The sequence below is a fragment of the Carassius carassius genome, chromosome 12 (genome assembly GCF_963082965.1).
Source record: "Carassius carassius chromosome 12, fCarCar2.1, whole genome shotgun sequence".
NCBI classification, from domain to species: Eukaryota; Metazoa; Chordata; class Actinopteri; order Cypriniformes; family Cyprinidae; genus Carassius; species Carassius carassius.
Genome location: NC_081766.1, coordinates 31,451,548 through 31,470,684, shown reverse-complemented (window position 1 = coordinate 31,470,684; position 19,137 = coordinate 31,451,548). Strand labels below are relative to the sequence as shown.

The window sequence follows — 19,137 nt, the reverse complement described above, 5'->3', positions numbered from 1 at the left end:
TGGTGAAATGATGGAGCTGTATGATGTTGTTTTTGAGAGGCATGTAAAGGGCAGGTTTTAGTGAAGCGCAGCGGAGCTTCAGGCTCGTTGGTGGAAACGCAGCGCTATTTTGGCCTCGGTGCTACAGGTCCGAGGCTATTAGCCCCGCCGTTTTAAGCCCTGGCTCGCACTGGCCCGACCGTGGTAAAGCAGCTAATTATTGGTCCGCTCTCCGCAGCTCAAATGATTACACTTTTTTTGCACGTTTTGTTTGATGTATATCATATGCAGCAGAAATGGCAGTTGTTATGAGTTGGATAACTCAGTGCTCGCATCAGTGCAACCTCTAACAAAATTTAGTCGCACCGCCAGAAAAAACAGTCACAGTATGGAGCCCTGCATAGTACTATAGCAATATCGTTTACGCCTTTAATAACCCGGCATTATCCAGATAGATGTAAATCCTGTGCCCTGTGCTTTATTCACAAAGGTGTGAGCACACACATGGCTGTTGACTGTTTGCTTTTCATATGTGGGTCTCTGCGAGCGTTCTCCCAGAGCTGATCATTACCCTACAGCTACTGAGAGTCACAGAGCGAGATGTGAGACTCCAGCCCCAGCGTGCGCTCAGCACAACAAAGGGCCCTTTCCCTGCTCTTTCGCACAGTTGCCTAATTTGTCTTGGCTCTTTGGAGCCAATCAGCTGTCTCCCAGGGGCCCATGTGACGTAATGTGCTGCCAGTCTGATGTTGGCCGTTCACCAGCCCTGCTGAGCTCTGTCATCTGTGGGCTGCACTATCAAGCAGCAGGTCTGAATGTGAAGTAGTGAGACGTGATGGTGGAAAAAGATGATTGTAAGGGAATTTCTGGAGATGTGGTTCACTTGACATGACAGAAGATGAAGGTGGGTTTATGATGTTTACTGATTAAAAATGCTAGGGTGCAGTGCTCCCCAGAGGTTTGAAATATACTTGCGGTGGTAGCTGGGTGGAAAATCCTCTTATTACCCACGGCATGGAAATGGTCTACTACTTGTGACAAATAATAAAATAATGCGTGATTTATAACAAAATTTGTATTTTATGAAATTTATTTTCATTTCATAGGCTGCTATTACATTTAAAGGGGTCATATGATGCTTTTTTAAAGATCATTATTGGTGTATTTGGTGAAACAGAATATGTTGACATGCTTTAATGTAAAAAAAAAATTCAAATACTGTACATTAATGTAGGTCCTCTATGCCCCGTCTCTCTCAAACGCATAATTCTCTACAAAGTCCCTCCTTCCGACAAGCGCAGTCTGCTCTGATTGGCCAATTGACCCAGCCAGAAATGACAATAGTTTACTATGAATTAAATGGAAATTAAATTATATACAATTTATTGAGTAACCAAAATACCAATAATGCCTAGGGGAAAAAGTGCGACTTATACAGGGGCAATATGTAGAATTTTCATAATACAATATCCCAAAACCAGTTATCTATATTTATATAAATATGTAAAATTGTATTAATAATTAGATATTACATATGATTTGGTAGTAAAACAAAGAGTTGCACGTTTAATTGGTGCAAATGAGTAGTGGTGATAAGTATTTTGTACCTTTGCAACTGCATTTTATCACTTAATTAGAAGCACCACAAAATTTTATTGAGTCATCTTTTATAGGGACTAGTAGTAGTAGTATACGTTATTGTCCTCGAAAGGAAATTTGTTGTGGACTACATGTTGGCGCATATACATACAAAAAAAAAATAATAATAATAAAGTTAAATTAAGATTTACAAATGTAAAATTAGTAAGATAAGCTGTTATTCAGCATTCGTACACATACAGGCACAAAATAATTCTAATACCTATTAAATTTACACATAGGGACTCTATATCTTCTACCGGAGGGGAGCATTTCATACTGTGAATGCAATGCAATTCTCATATAAATGTTGAAGATTCAAATAATCTTCATGTCCAACAGTTTTTCGTGCTATCAACACCAGGTGTGCTAATTTAGATTTAAGCTGTATAGTTAGGTTTCCAAACCATACTGAACATTCAAACTCTGTGATGCCAAAAAACTTCCCTGTGCAAAGGATCCTTATACATTTTTGTGTATAATTTGTATTTATTTACATAAGGCTTGTTGACTTGTGTACATTATTTAATTGCTTTGTTAGATTATGTAAAATAGCTACTAGGTAAAATAATGTGGTACATTGTTCTCAGAAATTATATTTTGTATCATCCCCATCTATTGTCTTGGGATTACTCAGAATGTCAGTCAGCAGCACACACTGCATTTGAAATCAACGCTGACCCCTCGTATATGTCAGCCGTCCCAGCAGGTGGATAGAGGAGGGGTTTTAATGAGATGCGCTGCGCTGTGATAGATACATTTTTGTCCCATGATGTATTTACGATGAGTCATTTCTGTGCAAGTGGTTAATCAATCAACCCCATCCCACACAACCCCCACCCCCCAACCTAAATTAATATGGCTGTGAGTCAAACCCGTCCAGTGCCTCAATGTCAAGAATAAATTAACACTCTTCTGGTGATCATGAGCATGTACACATTCATCTCAGACTCTGTTACATTAGGGCTGGAAAACATTTTAATTGAATTAAATCTTATTAATTAAGATTGAATCAACTGCACTTTAATATATATCATTGTGACGAGTGGGGCGGGGCCGAGGGACGTGGGAACAGGAGCGAGGCCAGTGGAGTGATTGGAGATGAGCGACACCTGCGACACTCGCCGGTCTCGAGTCCCACGGAGGAGATGGAGGGATATATAACCGGAGCGACGACAGTGACGGACGAGAAAGGGCCAGGACTTTATTTTGTGTTTTTGATTTTTATTTGTGCGTGTCAGTCGTCCGTGAGGGGCTGATGCCCTGTTTTGTCTTTATTTTGATCATTAAAGTTTCCGTTGATTGTCCGCCGGTTCCCGCCTCCTTCTTCCCGATGATTACGAAGGTTGTATCGTGGCAATCATTATAATAAGTGGAAAAGCCCAAAAGTAGATAATTTATAGACATGCACAATTTATAGATAATTTACAGATGAACAATCTTTGAATAGGCATTACAAAAAAAAATTTAATTGAAATTTACGTTACATTAAAATTGTCAAAAGTATTTATTTGTTTTTTACCAGGCAAGTCACATAAAAACAAGAATCTTATTTACTACAACAGCATGCTAAGAGGATATTAAGCTCCTGAAGAACTGAAGGGGAACAATTAGGAATAAAAAATATATAAAATAACTTAACGTTATTTAAGTATTAAGATATTATTATGGATTTTTATATTTTGTTTTATTTCAGTTAGCATATATTTTATTTGTTTATATAACTAAAATAACCCTGGTGACCGTTACTTACCTGGCAAAATAATTTTTAGGTGTTAGTAAAAAAAATATCTGTAAATGAATCAATGAAAGAAAGCTGTTGCGGAAATACAAAAGAACAATTTCAGTGATTTCCACTGCTTATTCCATTATTAGTGGCAGATATTTAAAGGCAGAGCAGCCAGAGACCGTTTGTTTAGGAATTAATTGGACTTGGATGCAGTTGGGTGATCTAATTTGATATTTGGCAAACTGACATTGTGGCATATTTTGCGAATAAGTTGGTGCCAGACCAATGAAAGGTTCTGTAAACCTTCTACATTTAAAGGAAGCATATTTTGGAAAATCAGATCTCTGATGCTGTGTTACTTGTTTTCTGTGACAGTGTGGTCGCACTATTATCATTATTAGAGAACTAGTCCCTTATTGCTCTTGATATAATTGTTAATCTATTCATAAAGTTAAATATAAGAATCATCGATAGTTTGTTCATTTTGACACACTAAATGCTCCAGTGTGTATCTGTGTAAGTGCTAGATGAAAAGTGAGAAGCGTTGATCATTGTAGCCAGTAGTGTTGTCACGGTACCAAAATTTCTGTATTCGGTACCGATACCAGTGAAAATCCACGGTTCTCTGTACCAATTTCGGTACCAAAGCAAAACACAAAAAATATGCTAATAAAAAAAAAAAACTTTTTAGCACTAAAAATAAAACCAATGCCATTCTTTATACTTATTTACAATTGTGTTTTAAGTTTTTCTACAAGTTATATAATTATGAAAAACAGTAAACAAGTTTCACCCAAATTTAATTTGTCTTTTAATTTATGAAATTTAAACATTTTATTTTTGGTAATTAAAGGGGATTTGCTATTAAAATTAAAACATGGAAGAAATGTTTTCCCTGCAAAACAGGGACGGTAAGAAATCAGCGCCGGCCAATGAAATTGCCATTTGCGCATTAGCTCCGCCCACTACCGGAGAAACCGGTATGTCTTCTGCTTGATTCGAAAATGAATATGAATAATTCTAAATGAACTCCATTATTTTGACAGGAGAAGACAACAAAGAATAGTTTACATGTAGCGTGTCGATTCAGCGTGGTAAGACTCTCGCTCTCTTTGCATGTGTGAGAAAAAGCGACGGTGAGTCGTGTGCCTTCACAAAGAGTTTACAGAGCATCAAATACAGGTGCGTTGTGCGTCCATTGAGATGAACTGAAAAGTTCAGATCGCTTGATGGAGAGAGAACTCTGAAGCTCAGATGCTGAAATTAATGCAAGCGTCATGTGCTTCAGTCTATGTAGTAAACAAACCTGCACGTCTCTGCCATTCATTAATTCACACAGAGACGCGCAGAACACGGATTCATATTTCAAACAACTTTTGCGGCTTAACATTTACAGATACTGGTCCATATGGAGATTTGATTTGATTAATTTATGCTAACTTTGACAAATTCTTCCATATTAAAATGTAAGTTTCATTTTCATGACTGGATTTTGTGATTCCGTCCTCGTTTTCTGCTTCGCGGAAATCATAGCGCTGAACCGGGTTTGAACGGGACCTCGGTACTACCGGTACTTAAAGAAACCTGGTACTGTCACATTTAAATTTTTTTAGTACCGACTTGGTACCGAAGTACCGGGTCTTTTGACAACACTAGTAGCCAATCATAGCTGCTCAACAGCGCTCAAAACGGCAGCAAAAATGCTGGCATCAAAATGCTGGCATCGTCACATTTGTTTAATTTCAGTACCGTCTGGTACCAACATCGGTACTCTGACAACACTAGATGCAATGCAATGCTCGTGTTTTTGTTGTAAACAGGTTTCACAATGTTAAGCGACTGAATGCCAGTGGGCGGAGCCTGTTATGTGATGATGTATGACTTTTTGTTGATATCTTGCTCTGGAGGCAGTCAAATGCAAATGTGTTTGAACATATGACAGCACAGATCCCATAATATCCAATAACGTATTTTTTGTAGCTTGTTATTATAAAAAAATATATTGTGTTTTTGTTGTTGTTGTTCTGAGAAGGGCACTTAAACGGAATTTTTTAATGGTACAAAGATCTCTTATTCGTTGTCACTCGCTGCGGGAAAATGTAAGCTTGGAAGCTGAGCAAGGTGTGGGAATGTATTTAGCAGTTAAAACGTGAAAACATTATGATTGAACTGAAACATTTTTGTTTTTGTTGACACTTTTTCCCCATGTTATCTCCATATAATGCCTAATAAAATAGTGTTTATATGCACAGCATTGCTTTGTTTATGGGGTAATCATGGTAACCACTGTATTTCTGATTTAAGCACCACCTAGTGTCAGAAAATGAATATTAATTATCATTCATCCCATCTGCTGCTTTGGTTGCAACCAGTGTTGTAAATTTTAACAGTTTGATGGGAAATAAAATCGATTTGGATAATAAGATTACATAAGAAATAATTGATGATGGACCGTTGAATTATTAGAAAATAGTGCACATCCATGATGCAGCCATGACACGAAGCATCAGCATCTCTCCTCAAGCTCGGTTATGCAATGTTTTTTACAAACCTGATTTCAAAAAAGTTGGGACACTGTACAAATTGTGAATAAAAACAGAATGCAATGATGTGAAAGTTTCAAATTTAAGTATTTTATTCAGAATACAACATAGATGACATCAAATGTTTAAACCTATAGAGTTTTAGCCAGCAACGGCGAATGGCACGGGGGATTGTGTTCACCGACAATGTTTTCTGGAAGTATTCCTGAGCCCATGTTGTGATTTCCATTACAGTAGCATTCCTGTATGTGATGCAGTGCCGTCTAAGGGCCCGAAGATCACGGGCATCCAGTATGGTTTTCTGGACTTGACCCTTATACACAGAGATTGTTCCAGATTCTCTGAATATTTAGATGATATTATGCACTGTAGATGATGATAACTTCAAACTTTTTGCAATTTTTCTCTGAGAAACTCCTTTCTGATATTGCTCCACTATTTTTCACCGCAGCTTTGGGGGAATTGGTGATCCTCTGCCCATCTTGACTTCTGAGAGACCCTGCCACTCTGGAAGGCTCTTTTTATACCCAATCTTGTTGCCAATTGACCTAATAAGTTGCAAATTGATCCTCCAGCTGTTCCTTATGTGTACATTTAACTTTTCCCGCCTCTTATTGCTACCTGTCCCAACTTTTTTGGAATGTGTAGCTCTCATGAAATCCAAAATGAGCCAATTTTTGGCATGACATTTCAAAATGTCTCACTTTCAACGTTTGATATGTTATCTATATTCTATTGTGAATAAAATATAAGTTTATGAGATTTGTAAATTATTCCATTACAGTGTCCCAACTTTTTTGGAATCAGGTTTGTAATAATTCAATAGACTGGAGTACATTGTTCTGCTTATATTATGGTTACACTATAATAATTAAAACTCCATAATCAATGGGAAGAAGGAGGCGGGAACCGGCGGACAATCAAACAAAGACTTTAATAATTCAAAATAAACACAAAACAGCGCATCAGCCCCTCGCAGCCGGCTGATCCGCACAAATAAAAACAAAACTTAAAATAAAGCCCAGGCCTGGTCCTCTCTCGTCCTTCACTGTCGTCGCTCCAGTTTTATATCCTTCCATCCCCTCTGTGGGACTCGAGACCGGTGGTGGGTCGCAGGTGTAGCGGATTTCCCAATCACTCCACCGGCCTCGCTCGTGTTCCCACATCCCTCGGCCCCGCCCCACTCGTCACATACACACCTCAAATATTGTTCAGATGTTCTATTTCAAGAAATTCGTCAGGTTTTTGTCTTTAAAACACTCTTGTGATTGTTTTGCACATCTCACCCAACACTTCTTTTGCTAATTGCAAAATGTAATTTTAGATCTAGTAACAGAGACTTTAGCCATTTATAGCAGACTGATGCAGTTATTAATGCAATTATATATGAGAGAGTAATAAATAGATTACAGTATTTAATTGCTTAGTTATTGTTGTTGTAGGTTTTGGTTTTTTTGCTGTTTTTTTTTTTTTTTTTTTTTTTTTGAAAATAATTGCACACCTTAGAACGTTCGTCAGCCAATTAGATTCAAGCATTCAACAGCCCTGTAGTATAACTAAGATTATTTGACACATCATAGTTTAAGTAATTAAAATGGATCACATATACACACAGTGTTTTTTGAGGGTTTCCTATTTTTAGATTAGTCGGTTAGACTAGTTGCTAAATAAAGGGCAATGAAATTAGTCGTAGCACGCATCCCTAGTTTTCAAACAATCTCACTTTCTCCTATCTGTCCCTGTTCAGGCCAACAGATAATCTTGGTTAGGACATTGTGTAAGACTAAACCAGATCCCCTGTAATCAGTCTGTCTCTGTCCTGCAGTGTCGGGGCCGAGGAAGGAGGAGGCAGATTCTGGGAGGAGCTTCGTCACGTCGGTCTGCCGGACGACATCGATGTCCGAAAACTCTTTGATGAGTCGGGTACAAACCTGTTTAAAACTTTACCTAGGCACACACAGAGACAAGCTTACAATAGAAAATACTCTCATTGTTTCTTGTAAGTAATAACAGAAAAAAAAAAAAAATCAAAGGTTTTCTGTCTCATATACAGCTGTTGAAATTTCTTTTAATCAAATGTTCAATTGAGTTCTTCCACTGATTGTACAGAGAATGATATAATGAAGGTAAAAAAACAGGAACCAGTCTGAAATTAGACAGTGTAGTCAGACACATCACACTTGGATGAGGAACTGAAATTGTTAGAAAAGTAAAAAGAACTTGATCAATCTTTACTGTGTTGATCAAACCCATGTGACTTTCGGTCTTCTGTAAAACACTGAATGAGAGCTTAGGCAGCATGTGCCCTTTTGTGTTAAACAGAAAGAAGAAAGAATGTGATGTATGACTGAAAAGAAAGAAAGAGACATCTTCTGATCCCTTGTGTTTGCAGGTCAGTGCTGGGCTCATCAAAGCTGCGCGTTGTGGTCAAATTTTGTGTGTCAAGCGGAGGATCAATCACTGCTAAATGTGGACAAAGCCATCCACTCAGGGAGCACAGAGGTATGCTGCGATATCTTTTGATTTAGCTGATGATTATCTAGGCTGAATCATGTGAGGACTCGTGAATAAAGTAATGACTGTAAACTTTATGTAAATATTACCTCACTGAAATACTTGAAAGGTTATGCAAAAAATCTTCTGTAGTTTTATTTTATCCAGAACCGTTATCTTTCCTGAAGCTGTTTTGTCTTTTATGGCTTCCATCTGAATATGTTGTGTTTTTGATGTTGGTCCTAATTATCTGCTGATGTTGCAGTGTTGCAGTTTTATTTTATTTTTTTGATATTTAACTGTTTATGATGTTTTTTATTGTTTTTCTTTAGACTTTATCTTTAATGTTTAGACTGTCATCTTACGCCAAGTTAATCTTTGAAAACACGAATAATTTAGTAACACTGTGTATGTAATCTAGCAAATTTCTAAATAATTTTTTGAAGATGAAAAGTAAATTAAATTTAAAACTACTAATTTCAGTTTTTAGTGCTTTATTTTAAATTTATTTTCATTAAAACAGTAAAAAAAAAATCATTATTTATTGGTTATTGGCAATAAAATGTAATGAATTGTTGTCTTATCAGTTTTCACCAAAATGTTAATATTGGTGCATATAAACCAGCAATTCAATGATAATCTAAGATGGTCCTGTTATTAAATCTATCGCGTGTAATTTTAAAATAAAGTAATTATTTTAGTATTATTTATAGTCTTTTAAATTATTTTTGGATTATGTTTTTGTTTTTCTCATTTACATGCTTTTGTTATGTGCTTTTTATGTTTTATTTTTAATTTATATTATTATTTAACTTTGATCTTTTTTGGGTTTTTTTTTTTTTTACAGATTTTAGTATCTTTAACTCATTTTAATGTTTAAAAAGGTCATTTACCAGGGCAGCATTTCTAAATGAAGTGTTTATCTAATATTCTTGTTTTATTTTATTTCAGTGTTATTTTAAATGAACAAAAAAAAATTTAATAGTTTTGATAATTTTATAATACTTTATGATTTTTTGTTGAAATGTCAATGTTTTATGTATTACATAACTATTGTTGGATAATCTAGTTAATTATAATACATTTATTATTTTAAAATTAGCTTATATTTTTTTGTTATGTGCTTTTAACGTTTTTGTATCATTATTTAACTTTGATTTATTTTTATTTAATTTGTACTCCTTTTATTGTTCAAATTAGTCCGTTGCAAAGACAAAAATTCTAAATTAGGTTTTTATTTAATGTTCAAATTTCATTTCGTTTCAGCATTATTTTATTTAACAAAAACAATTTTAAAAGTTTTTGTTCTAGTTTATATGAAACACTGGGAATTTTATAATACTTCTGATTTTTGCTGAAATGTAACATTACAGAATTATACATTTTAATTTAAATTTACAAATAAAATGCATTCACCCCATATTTAATTATTACTTCCAAATGAATGTAGAATAGTTCTACATTCCACCCTCTGTACATTTGCGTGTACAAACCATATTTCAGCCCAGGCCTAATTTTGAGTTTATTTCTTGCTCGTGTTTAATGTTACTCTAATGACAGCTGATAGGGTTTCTAGGGCTCTTTGCCTGCTGACTCGTACGGCTGTGCTGCTGTAATTCTGTGAAAGGCTAGAGCTAGAGGAGGAATCTTAACTGGCTGCTAAAGGTTGCCGCTGATCAGCTGTGAAATAGAAAAGGTCACGGCACTCAAAGGGGCTTCATCACTTAACACCCCCTGTGCAGTGACCCTCTCCAATCACATTCCTTAATAGCGCTCTGCTATTTAATCTCGTAAATTACCAGCAATGCTGCATTTAATAGTAAATGCCACTTCAGAGCCAGAGAAATACATTCGTATAGGTGGCTTATCTGATTGACATTTCCTGAGTGGAATCGCACTTAGATGGATGTGTGTAAGTCATGCAACGCTCCATTTGACCGCATGCCTTATCGCAATCCATTTGCTGTAGGTGTGAAACGAAATGCCCAGTTAACGAGATGCGGTGAGCAGCTGTAAACATGAGGGCTGACGGCGTGTCACGTCTGGACTCGTCTCGTGGTGTTGCTTGACTTTTAGCGGACAGCTGCTTTCTGAGCAGCTCATTAAGCAGGACGATGGACGGAGACGCAAAACAGATCGATTCGAATAGAAAAGGGAACACTGGCCTGGTGCTAGTTTTCAGAGGGAAATATGTACGTGTTTTCAGGAAGCTGTGACAGTTTTTTTTTTTGTAAACAGCAGTTATTATTTCTCAATTCTTGTGGGTTGTTGGAGGTCTCACGAGCTCCAGCTGCTGGTTTTTGGCAGTGGTTATTGAGGGCTGCGGGCAGATGCTGGTGCTTGATGAGGGTGTATGTGAGTATTCTGAGATTTTTCGATACATATTGATTCTGATTATTGACACACTGTCATGTATTTTAATCAATCACTTTCCTCTTTCTATGGAAGTTTCAGCAGATTATTGCAATCTGCTGTACTTTACTGTGACTGCATCATTCTCACTCACACACCTGAATCTGCTCTTTAATACGCAGAAGGTCTACTTGACTTTGCACAACCAGATGACAATGACTTCATTTCAATACATGGCGCTGAGATGCTGCAATAATAGTAATGCAACCGTTTCGTGAATTGGCCCCTCTCATCTGTGGTCTGTGGGACATTACAGGCATGATGGGATAATTACACATCCGTCAGTCTGTCATCATTGTGGTTTATTTCACAGCTCTCCCTAGCTGTTAGTCTGACCACAAGCATTACACTGTCTGCTTTCAAGTCGCATTGTATAGATTAGTTTATTAGTTGCCAGACATTTAATCTTGAATGTTAATTATGTGATGAGCAGTTAATGCATGTAAGGTTTCAGTTAAGGAATATAGACAGTGTTAAAATAATCGATGGCCCTCTTTTAACATGTTTTAGCATCAAAGTCTACATTGTTAGTGTCTCATCAATTATGACTCTTTTCTTTTATAGCACTGTGCATATTGTAAGCGCCTTGGAGCATCCATCAAGTGCTGTGAGGAGGGGTGTGATCGCTCGTACCATTACCCCTGCGCGGGGGCCGCTGGCACCTTTCAGGACTTCAGGAGGCGCTCTGTCCTGTGCACAGAGCACATTGAGCTTGCCGTCAGCAAATGTGAGAACCGCATTTATTATTTGCTCTTGTAAAATGTATTTCATCCACTCTTTCAAAGACAGACCTTGACGTACTATAAAAACATGCTGTAAGTTTTAGACTCCAGTCCCCAATTCAAAAAGAACATTGACTCTTGCTATGCCATTCAAGAGAGACTTTGCAAAACCTCACAAGGCTTTTTTGCTTATAAAAAAGTGTTGTGAAATATTATTGCATCTTAAGGTTGACTGGTTTTCAGCATCATTACTGCAGTTTTAATTGTCACATGATCCTTCAGAAATCATTCTAATATGCAGATTTGCTGCTTAAGAAACATTTGTGATTATTATCAATGTTAACCGCTCAATGTTTTTGTGGAAACAGTGATATTTTTTTTCTTCTTCTCAGGATTCTCTGAATAGAATGTTAAAAAAACTGCATTTAAAAAAATAGAAACCTTTTGTAATATTCTAAATGTCTTTATTATAATTTTTGATCAGTTTAATGCATCCTTGATGAGTAACACTGTGCATGACCACTCACGTTTACTTTCATAACACGTCAGTGACTCATTTTTTTGATACTCATCACAAAATTATTTTACTGCCTTTTCATTGCCAAAGAAATCAGTCTTAGGTGTTTTTGTTGTTTTAAAAAATCACAGAGTATCTCACTAGTGAACTGACAACATAAAAATATGCCTTTATTAAAAATGTCAGAGGTTTTTCTTTAGAGTTGATATTCAAAATAAATATTAGTTGTTGCCCTTTTTTATACTATCATCAATATTGAATATTTTATATAATTAAATAATTATTTAATTAAATTCTAAAAGTCATTGGGAATTGGATTAGATCATGTGAATTGGGCATGGGTTTAAGAGCTTGAATTTAGTTCACTTTTATTCTTTCATTCCTCTTTTTTTCTGTCTCAGATGAAGAAGAGGCGAACTGTATATTGTGCGACAGCCCCGGGGATCTCCTGGACCAGCTTTTTTGCACCAGCTGTGGGTTGCACTACCATGGCATGTGTCTGGACATCAGCGTCACTCCTCTGAAGAGGGCAGGCTGGCAGTGCCCTGAGTGCAAAGTCTGTCAGACATGCAAGTGAGTTGCAGCCAAGCTTTGCCTTTTATTCTCCCCAGTCTGTATGGCGTGTCTGCGCTGTTACTCATTCCTCAGTAGCTCATCTGTATTTGCTCATGCATCCTTTGAGGTTGCAAGAATTTGCTTTCAGTGGAATAAACAGACACCTGCTCGTGTCTCATGTGGGCTTAACGGATAGTCACTGATTATACACATTCAGTTATAAGTTCTCTAAAATCTATGGGGTAACATACAGTGTTAAAAAAACTGCAGCTGTGGTTTCTGGAACTTTACTGTTTACTAAAACCAACATTTTAGGTCTTATGGAAATAACTAAAATTTACAGTAAAAAAAAATATTTAATTCAATGATGTTAATAAACCAACCTGTTGAAGTTTTAAAATCTATTTTGTAGCTTTTAATACAAATTGATAACCATCACAAAGCTCAGAGCTCATCAGGTAAATACAAATATTTAACCGATTCACACAGTGTCAAACACACAAATACTAAACACCATGCAGTATAACACTAAAATAATGCAATAAACATTAATTTAACGACATATGGTGTAACCACAATGTACACAACTGATAAAAAAAACTAAGAAACCGTTACTTTAATGAAAAACCATCAAAATGTAAGGTGTCTAACGAGGAATTCTGGGAATTTATGGTTGTTCACTGTAAATGATCAGAATGAGAATCAGAATAACTATAAATCAGAATAATTTAAGAGAATTAGACTAAAATTACATGAGATGTCCCATTAGATGTACTATTTTCCCACCATTTATAGCAAGGGAACTCACCATTAACCAATGAACAGGTTTTTAACCACAACATATTTTTGGCCAATATAATTACAATAATCTTTTACTGCATTGGAATATATTCATGAAAAAAAAAAATAACAATGCTCTGGAAGTATTGTGGTCATGGAATAATACGCATGAAACCATAATTTAAGTAAGCAAGTAAAAATATATTGCACAATTTTGAAAATTAAAGCAAAGTTTTCACAATAGTAAGAAGTGGTAACGGTTCGAAAAAAAATAAAATAAAAAGGATTTAAAAAAAATAATGAGCATGAATCAAAACTTTTAACACATTAGCATACAAAAAAACACAGCATAAGCATACAAAAAAAATGTCTGAGAGCACAAAAAAAAATTAATATAACCAAGGAAAACATGATTTTATGTGCAAGTCGGATCATTTGTGTTAATATTTCAGTTTTGTGCAATATGACTTTAAATATGTTTAAAGTAGCGGTGTCCCTGACTAAGGATTTTCATAGTCGAATCAAATATCTTGCCGATATTCGACTGATAGTCGAATCAAAAGTTTTGAGGGGTGGGGCAAAATATATAAATATGAGTCAAGTCAGACATTCAACAGTCATAAGTGAAAATATGTAATGGATACCTCGCATATACAAATGGGGTAAATACTGTTTTGTGTTTTGATTAATACATAGTTAACATTAAACGTCAGCGAAACCCTAAGAAGTCACAAAATGTTTTACAAAATAATGTTCTCATTATAACGTTATGTATATGACAGTATTTATTAATGTTCTGCATTTCTGTTTTGAGCTGCGTGCGCTGAAGATGATCAGTAGAATGATGCCTCAGGTTTTTAATCAATGGGATTTAACTAATCATTTATCTCATATAAAATACGCTTTGTATTTCCCATATAGCCAAAATGGCATGATCATAACACCGCGTGAATATTCGACTATGAGATTAGCAATCGAATCAGGCTCCTCCTATCAAAGCATCGAATCTTCGACTATTCAGGGTCGCCCCTAGTTTAAAGTGTTGATTCATGCTTATTTTTTATTTTTTATGTGTTATCAAATTTTTTATTTGCACTTATTTTTTTATTGTTTTCGATCGGTGACCATAGTTTGCTTTTCTGAAATCTTTGCTTAATTTTAACATTTGGTACAATATATTTTTACTTGCGTTTTAAAATTTTAGTATCACTCTATTTATTTTTGATTCATGACTGCAGTTCATTCGGCGGAACATTTATCCCATATGGTAGAGTTAGATTGATTTTGTCCTTGTATCTTTCAGGGAGCCTGGAGAGGACACTAAAATGCTAGTGTGCGATATGTGCGACAAAGGCTATCACACTTTCTGCTTGCAGCCGGCTATGGACTCTATCCCCATCAATGGCTGGAGGTGTAAGGTATGAGCGGCTTTGAGAGACGTTATTGTTCTCATGCCAAATTATCTCCTCTATTTCTTGAATGCAGTATAGCTAATCGTAGCTGTGTGTTTGTAGAACTGCCGGGTGTGTGTTCAGTGTGGCATCCGGAGCAGTGAACAATGGCACCACAACAGCCTTCTGTGCCAAACCTGTGGCGATCAACAGGACACCACCGTCCCCTGCTCATGTCCCAGCGACATAGATCCTGATGTCCACAAAGAGCAATTTTCTTGCCATCAATGCAAAAGGTATATTTCCATCACAAATCTGTAATCTAGTTCAGTAGCAGTTATATATCCAAAAAGTCTGTCTGGAACCTGATTTTGGATGCAGTGAAAGAGTGTATCATCAGCTGCCTCTTTTTCTTTAGGTGGTTTCACCCACAGTGTGAACGACCAGGTGAAGGTCACACACATCCACAGTCCAAAGATGATCACATATGCTCCATCTGTAGAAACGCCGGCTCTGAATCAGATCCTGTGCGTACGGATGCAGAAGGAATAAAGGCGGAGATTCAATCACATGTGGATGTTGAAGAAAACGCACAGCCAGTTCCAACAAAAAACGATTCTGAGCCTGCCGAAGTTCAAGACGTAGAACCTCATCAGCCTGTCAGCGAGAGGCAGAGTGTAGAGCAGCAAATAGAGGAGAAACAAATGACGGGTAAGACCAACTTCAGTGTCTGAATGCAAAAGCTAATAAAGTTATCGTGGTATTGTTTTTGGAAGAATTAACCCATTGGATGTGGGACGTAAGCATTTTTTGTTACACTCTCAAAGTTGGGCCTCCAGGAACAGGACTGGACAAAAAAATCCTGATTGATTTCTTTCTTACCTGTTTTTGCAGCGGCCCAACAAATCTAGTGAGTCTTAGAATGAATCACCTTTGTAAAGGGATTTTATTGGATAGGGTTCTGACAGATATTTTTGGTTTTCAAATGCAGTCTCTTTAAGTTTTTATTTAATTTTAGTGTCTTAATATCTTGGTTTTGGGTTTGGTGTGTTTAGCGTTTCGTTGCTTCCATAGCGGTCCAATAACTGTGAATTCAGCCCGCAGTCTTTGAAACATGAGTACGGAGGCTGCTCTCTGAAGCACCCCAGTCCTTCAGGCCAAAATATTGCTGAAGTGGAAGAGTAGGCCAAAGCATCCCATAGGCCCACATGCCTGTCTGGATTAGTTTTTACTGGTCTTAAGGAAAGCGGTATTTGAAACTTGGCCTACTTTGCCTGGGGAAGGCAAAAAGTCTCTGAAAAGTGTTGCTTATGTGATGTTTTCTGCTTTTGTGCTGTCAAATATTTGGTGATTCATTGAAATAGTTCCTGTCATCTTTTATGCCGTTCCAAACTCATATGACTTTCTGTCTTCCATGGAGCACAATTCAATTTTCCACTTGAAGACTGAAGACCATCTCACTTTGCAGATCTGCAGGACGTTTTACATTCCTGCCAATCTCCTCCATGTGTAATATACCATCACAGCTTTGCGCTCAACCAGTTTTGGGTGTGCGGTGCATTAACACCCCACTGTCACTGTATAAATGTTCAGCTCAGTGTCAGTAACTCAATTCCTCAACCTTCAGGGGAACAGCTGCCTACAGGCCTTTTACAGCATTATTCGTCCTGGTGCAAATCTCTAGGTGCAGAAGTGAGAGATGTGGCCTCATCCCACGCTGGGTTCATGGTAATTTAGTATGCCACAGGTCGCCCTGAACATGCGTGCTTGCGTTACACTGTCTGCTGTCGCTGTTTGAGTCAAAACGGTTCAGCAGAGCAGAAATAGATCAGACATATAAAGATTTGGTCCAAACCTAAGTTTGATTTCAAGCTGTTTCTTTATCTCATTCCAGACGGATTGGATGGTGGTCAGATCAGATCTCTGTGTGCAGCACTGGCTGTTGTGCATACAAAAATCTCACTGGATTATTTACAATTAATGGCAAAGGGAATGTTTAGATGTGGATGACAGCTGGATGAAGGGGATGCCTTTGCAGCAACTAGCTTTTCAGAAATACTTCAAGGCTTCTGCTCATTGGTCTTTGACCTCCACATTGATTTTAGGGAGGCTTGCTCACCAGAGAGTTAACCTTAATCACCTCTGGAGATGATGCTCATTTGGTCCAATGTGGCTGGCCATTCTCTCTAGCTTTACTCTCTCTGTCATTCTCCATTACTTTACATTGAATGATGTTACATGTCACGGTCTAACAGTGTTCACCCATCAGGGAGAGACCCCATATGTGTATGATGGATTATGAATGGGTTCGTATCAGACCATATGTCTTTTGATGGGACCTTGTACCGAAGGTTGCCATACTGACATTTTGAAATGGGTCTGAGACACAACGGATGATCAGACCAATGAGTCCCAGCGGTTTACGAAAGCATATTCTTTCACAACTCAAAACATTCTGTGTAAATATGCATTCCATTGGGTCGAAAGAAGTCTGCTCCAGTCCAGAGACACGATAGTACAGAGCGGATCATATGCGTAAATCAGCACAGACCATAAAACGTAACAGACTAGGTTTAGATAGAAGGAGAAATGGTTGGACAAACAGTACTGATGAGTAGAAGACATAATACCGGTGACCTGCAACAACATATTCAAACCACAGTTCCTCTGCATTATTATAATCACTGTTTTGCTTCAGAAACAGTTTAATATTGAACCTAAAGGGTTAGTCTCTAAAGGGGTGTTATAAGCTGTCAAATGCAGCTTTACCGAGCTCAGCGGCTCTGGCGTCTGGCCCAAGCTGTGATATAAATGAAACACTATCGGCTGTTTGAAAAAGGGGGGCGGGGCTGCTCGATATGTCCCAACCCTGTCTTCCTGTTTCATTTAAAATAACATTAACACATAGAATAAAGGCACTTCAGAGGATCTTTAGGTTGTAGCACTAAAATGACCAACTGGAACTAAAACCAAAACTGCTATAAAAATTTAACAAACATATTTACAGTAGTCGTATTTAGTTGACAGATATTAAATTCTTTACCATCAAAATAAAACACCAACAAATAAAATCAGCTGGATTGCTGCCAGTGAATTTAGACATCACAACATTATAATGTACAGTATGTTTTTTTGTTTTGTTTACATTTAACAGTTTTTTTATGTAGTATGAGCAACATCTGATCATCTCTGATACCAATAAATACAAATAAAATCTATAATAATAATGAATATGTTACCAATATATTGTGCATCCTTGCATCTTGACATGGATTATGAGTATGTATCCACAGTTATGAATATGTCTGATAATGAATAGGCTGTATCACCATCTTTTTCCTTTTAATGTCTTCTATTACCCAGAAGTGACTTCATCCGACATAACAGCCCATAAGTATCAATTGTCGCTTCTTTCAGTAATTAAAAGTAGTGCTGAATAACCAGAAGTGCGAGTCATTGTAATTAAGCCCATATCTTCTCTCCATTACTGCAGTCACAGGTTCAGATCAGAATCATAATTTATCTCTCCTCTTCTGATTAGAAAGAAACCTGGCCTCTAATTACCTCAGATGTGCTCAGCTGATGTAAGCCAGACCAGACGATAGTCATTTAGCATTCTGTGATTACGTGATTTCTGTAATGGCTGGTTATCTGCTCCTATAGGAGATATGAGGTCATTAATCTGATACGGCCCTCAAAATCAGTGGATCAAAGTGCTTGAGATGGATATTTGTTGTTCTAGGCATGAATTGAATAGAAGAGAGTGACATAATAGACAGTAAGAGGACAATAAAGCATGTTAGAGTGTAGTAGAAGCGTACAGTGTGTATATAAAACTACACTGCATGGATAAATCGTGGATCATCCTAATTAAATTAAAGGCAGAGATTACTTTCAGTACTGCTCAAAGCCATTGTATTCTCTTGAGCACAATGTTTTCTGAACAACAAACCTGTCGTATGTGCCTGAGTTCACACTTGCACTTTTCTACCATGATTCATTGTTTTTCCAATGCTGTAATTATTTCCACTAATGCTTGGAGAGGTTTGGATTAAATAACACAAGTCAGGACTGTCTATTGTCTCTAGAAATTGTGGCAGACGCTAGTGATGATTTAGCCAAGCCAGAGTGCAGCGAGACCTCAGACCACGGCCTGGAAACTGAGCGGACTTCAGGTACTTCATCTACTCTCTTTGCCTTCAATGATGCACACACATTTGATGTTATCAAAGATGCTGGTATCTTAAAACCATAACCACTATATATGTAATTTATAGAGGTATCGATACAGAATTGTATATATTTCTGACAAAGATTTAATTCAATGGGCATTAAGGTGATTTAATTGTGTTATTGTGTGAATTTATATATATAATTT

At 37.0% G+C, this 19,137-nt stretch overlaps 1 protein-coding gene across 1 annotated transcript in view; it reads left to right on the top strand.

Moving 5' to 3' along the window:
* kmt2cb (lysine (K)-specific methyltransferase 2Cb) overlaps positions 1-19,137 on the top strand; it is a 115,093-nt gene that overhangs the window by 32,439 nt on the left and 63,517 nt on the right. The window contains exons 6-13 of the mRNA XM_059564122.1: positions 7,715-7,812; positions 8,282-8,391; positions 11,359-11,521; positions 12,435-12,606; positions 14,672-14,786; positions 14,883-15,055; positions 15,178-15,470; positions 18,848-18,934. Coding sequence (XP_059420105.1) covers positions 7,715-7,812; positions 8,282-8,391; positions 11,359-11,521; positions 12,435-12,606; positions 14,672-14,786; positions 14,883-15,055; positions 15,178-15,470; positions 18,848-18,934 — 1,211 coding nt within the window. The remainder of the gene's footprint in view (positions 1-7,714; positions 7,813-8,281; positions 8,392-11,358; positions 11,522-12,434; positions 12,607-14,671; positions 14,787-14,882; positions 15,056-15,177; positions 15,471-18,847; positions 18,935-19,137) is intronic.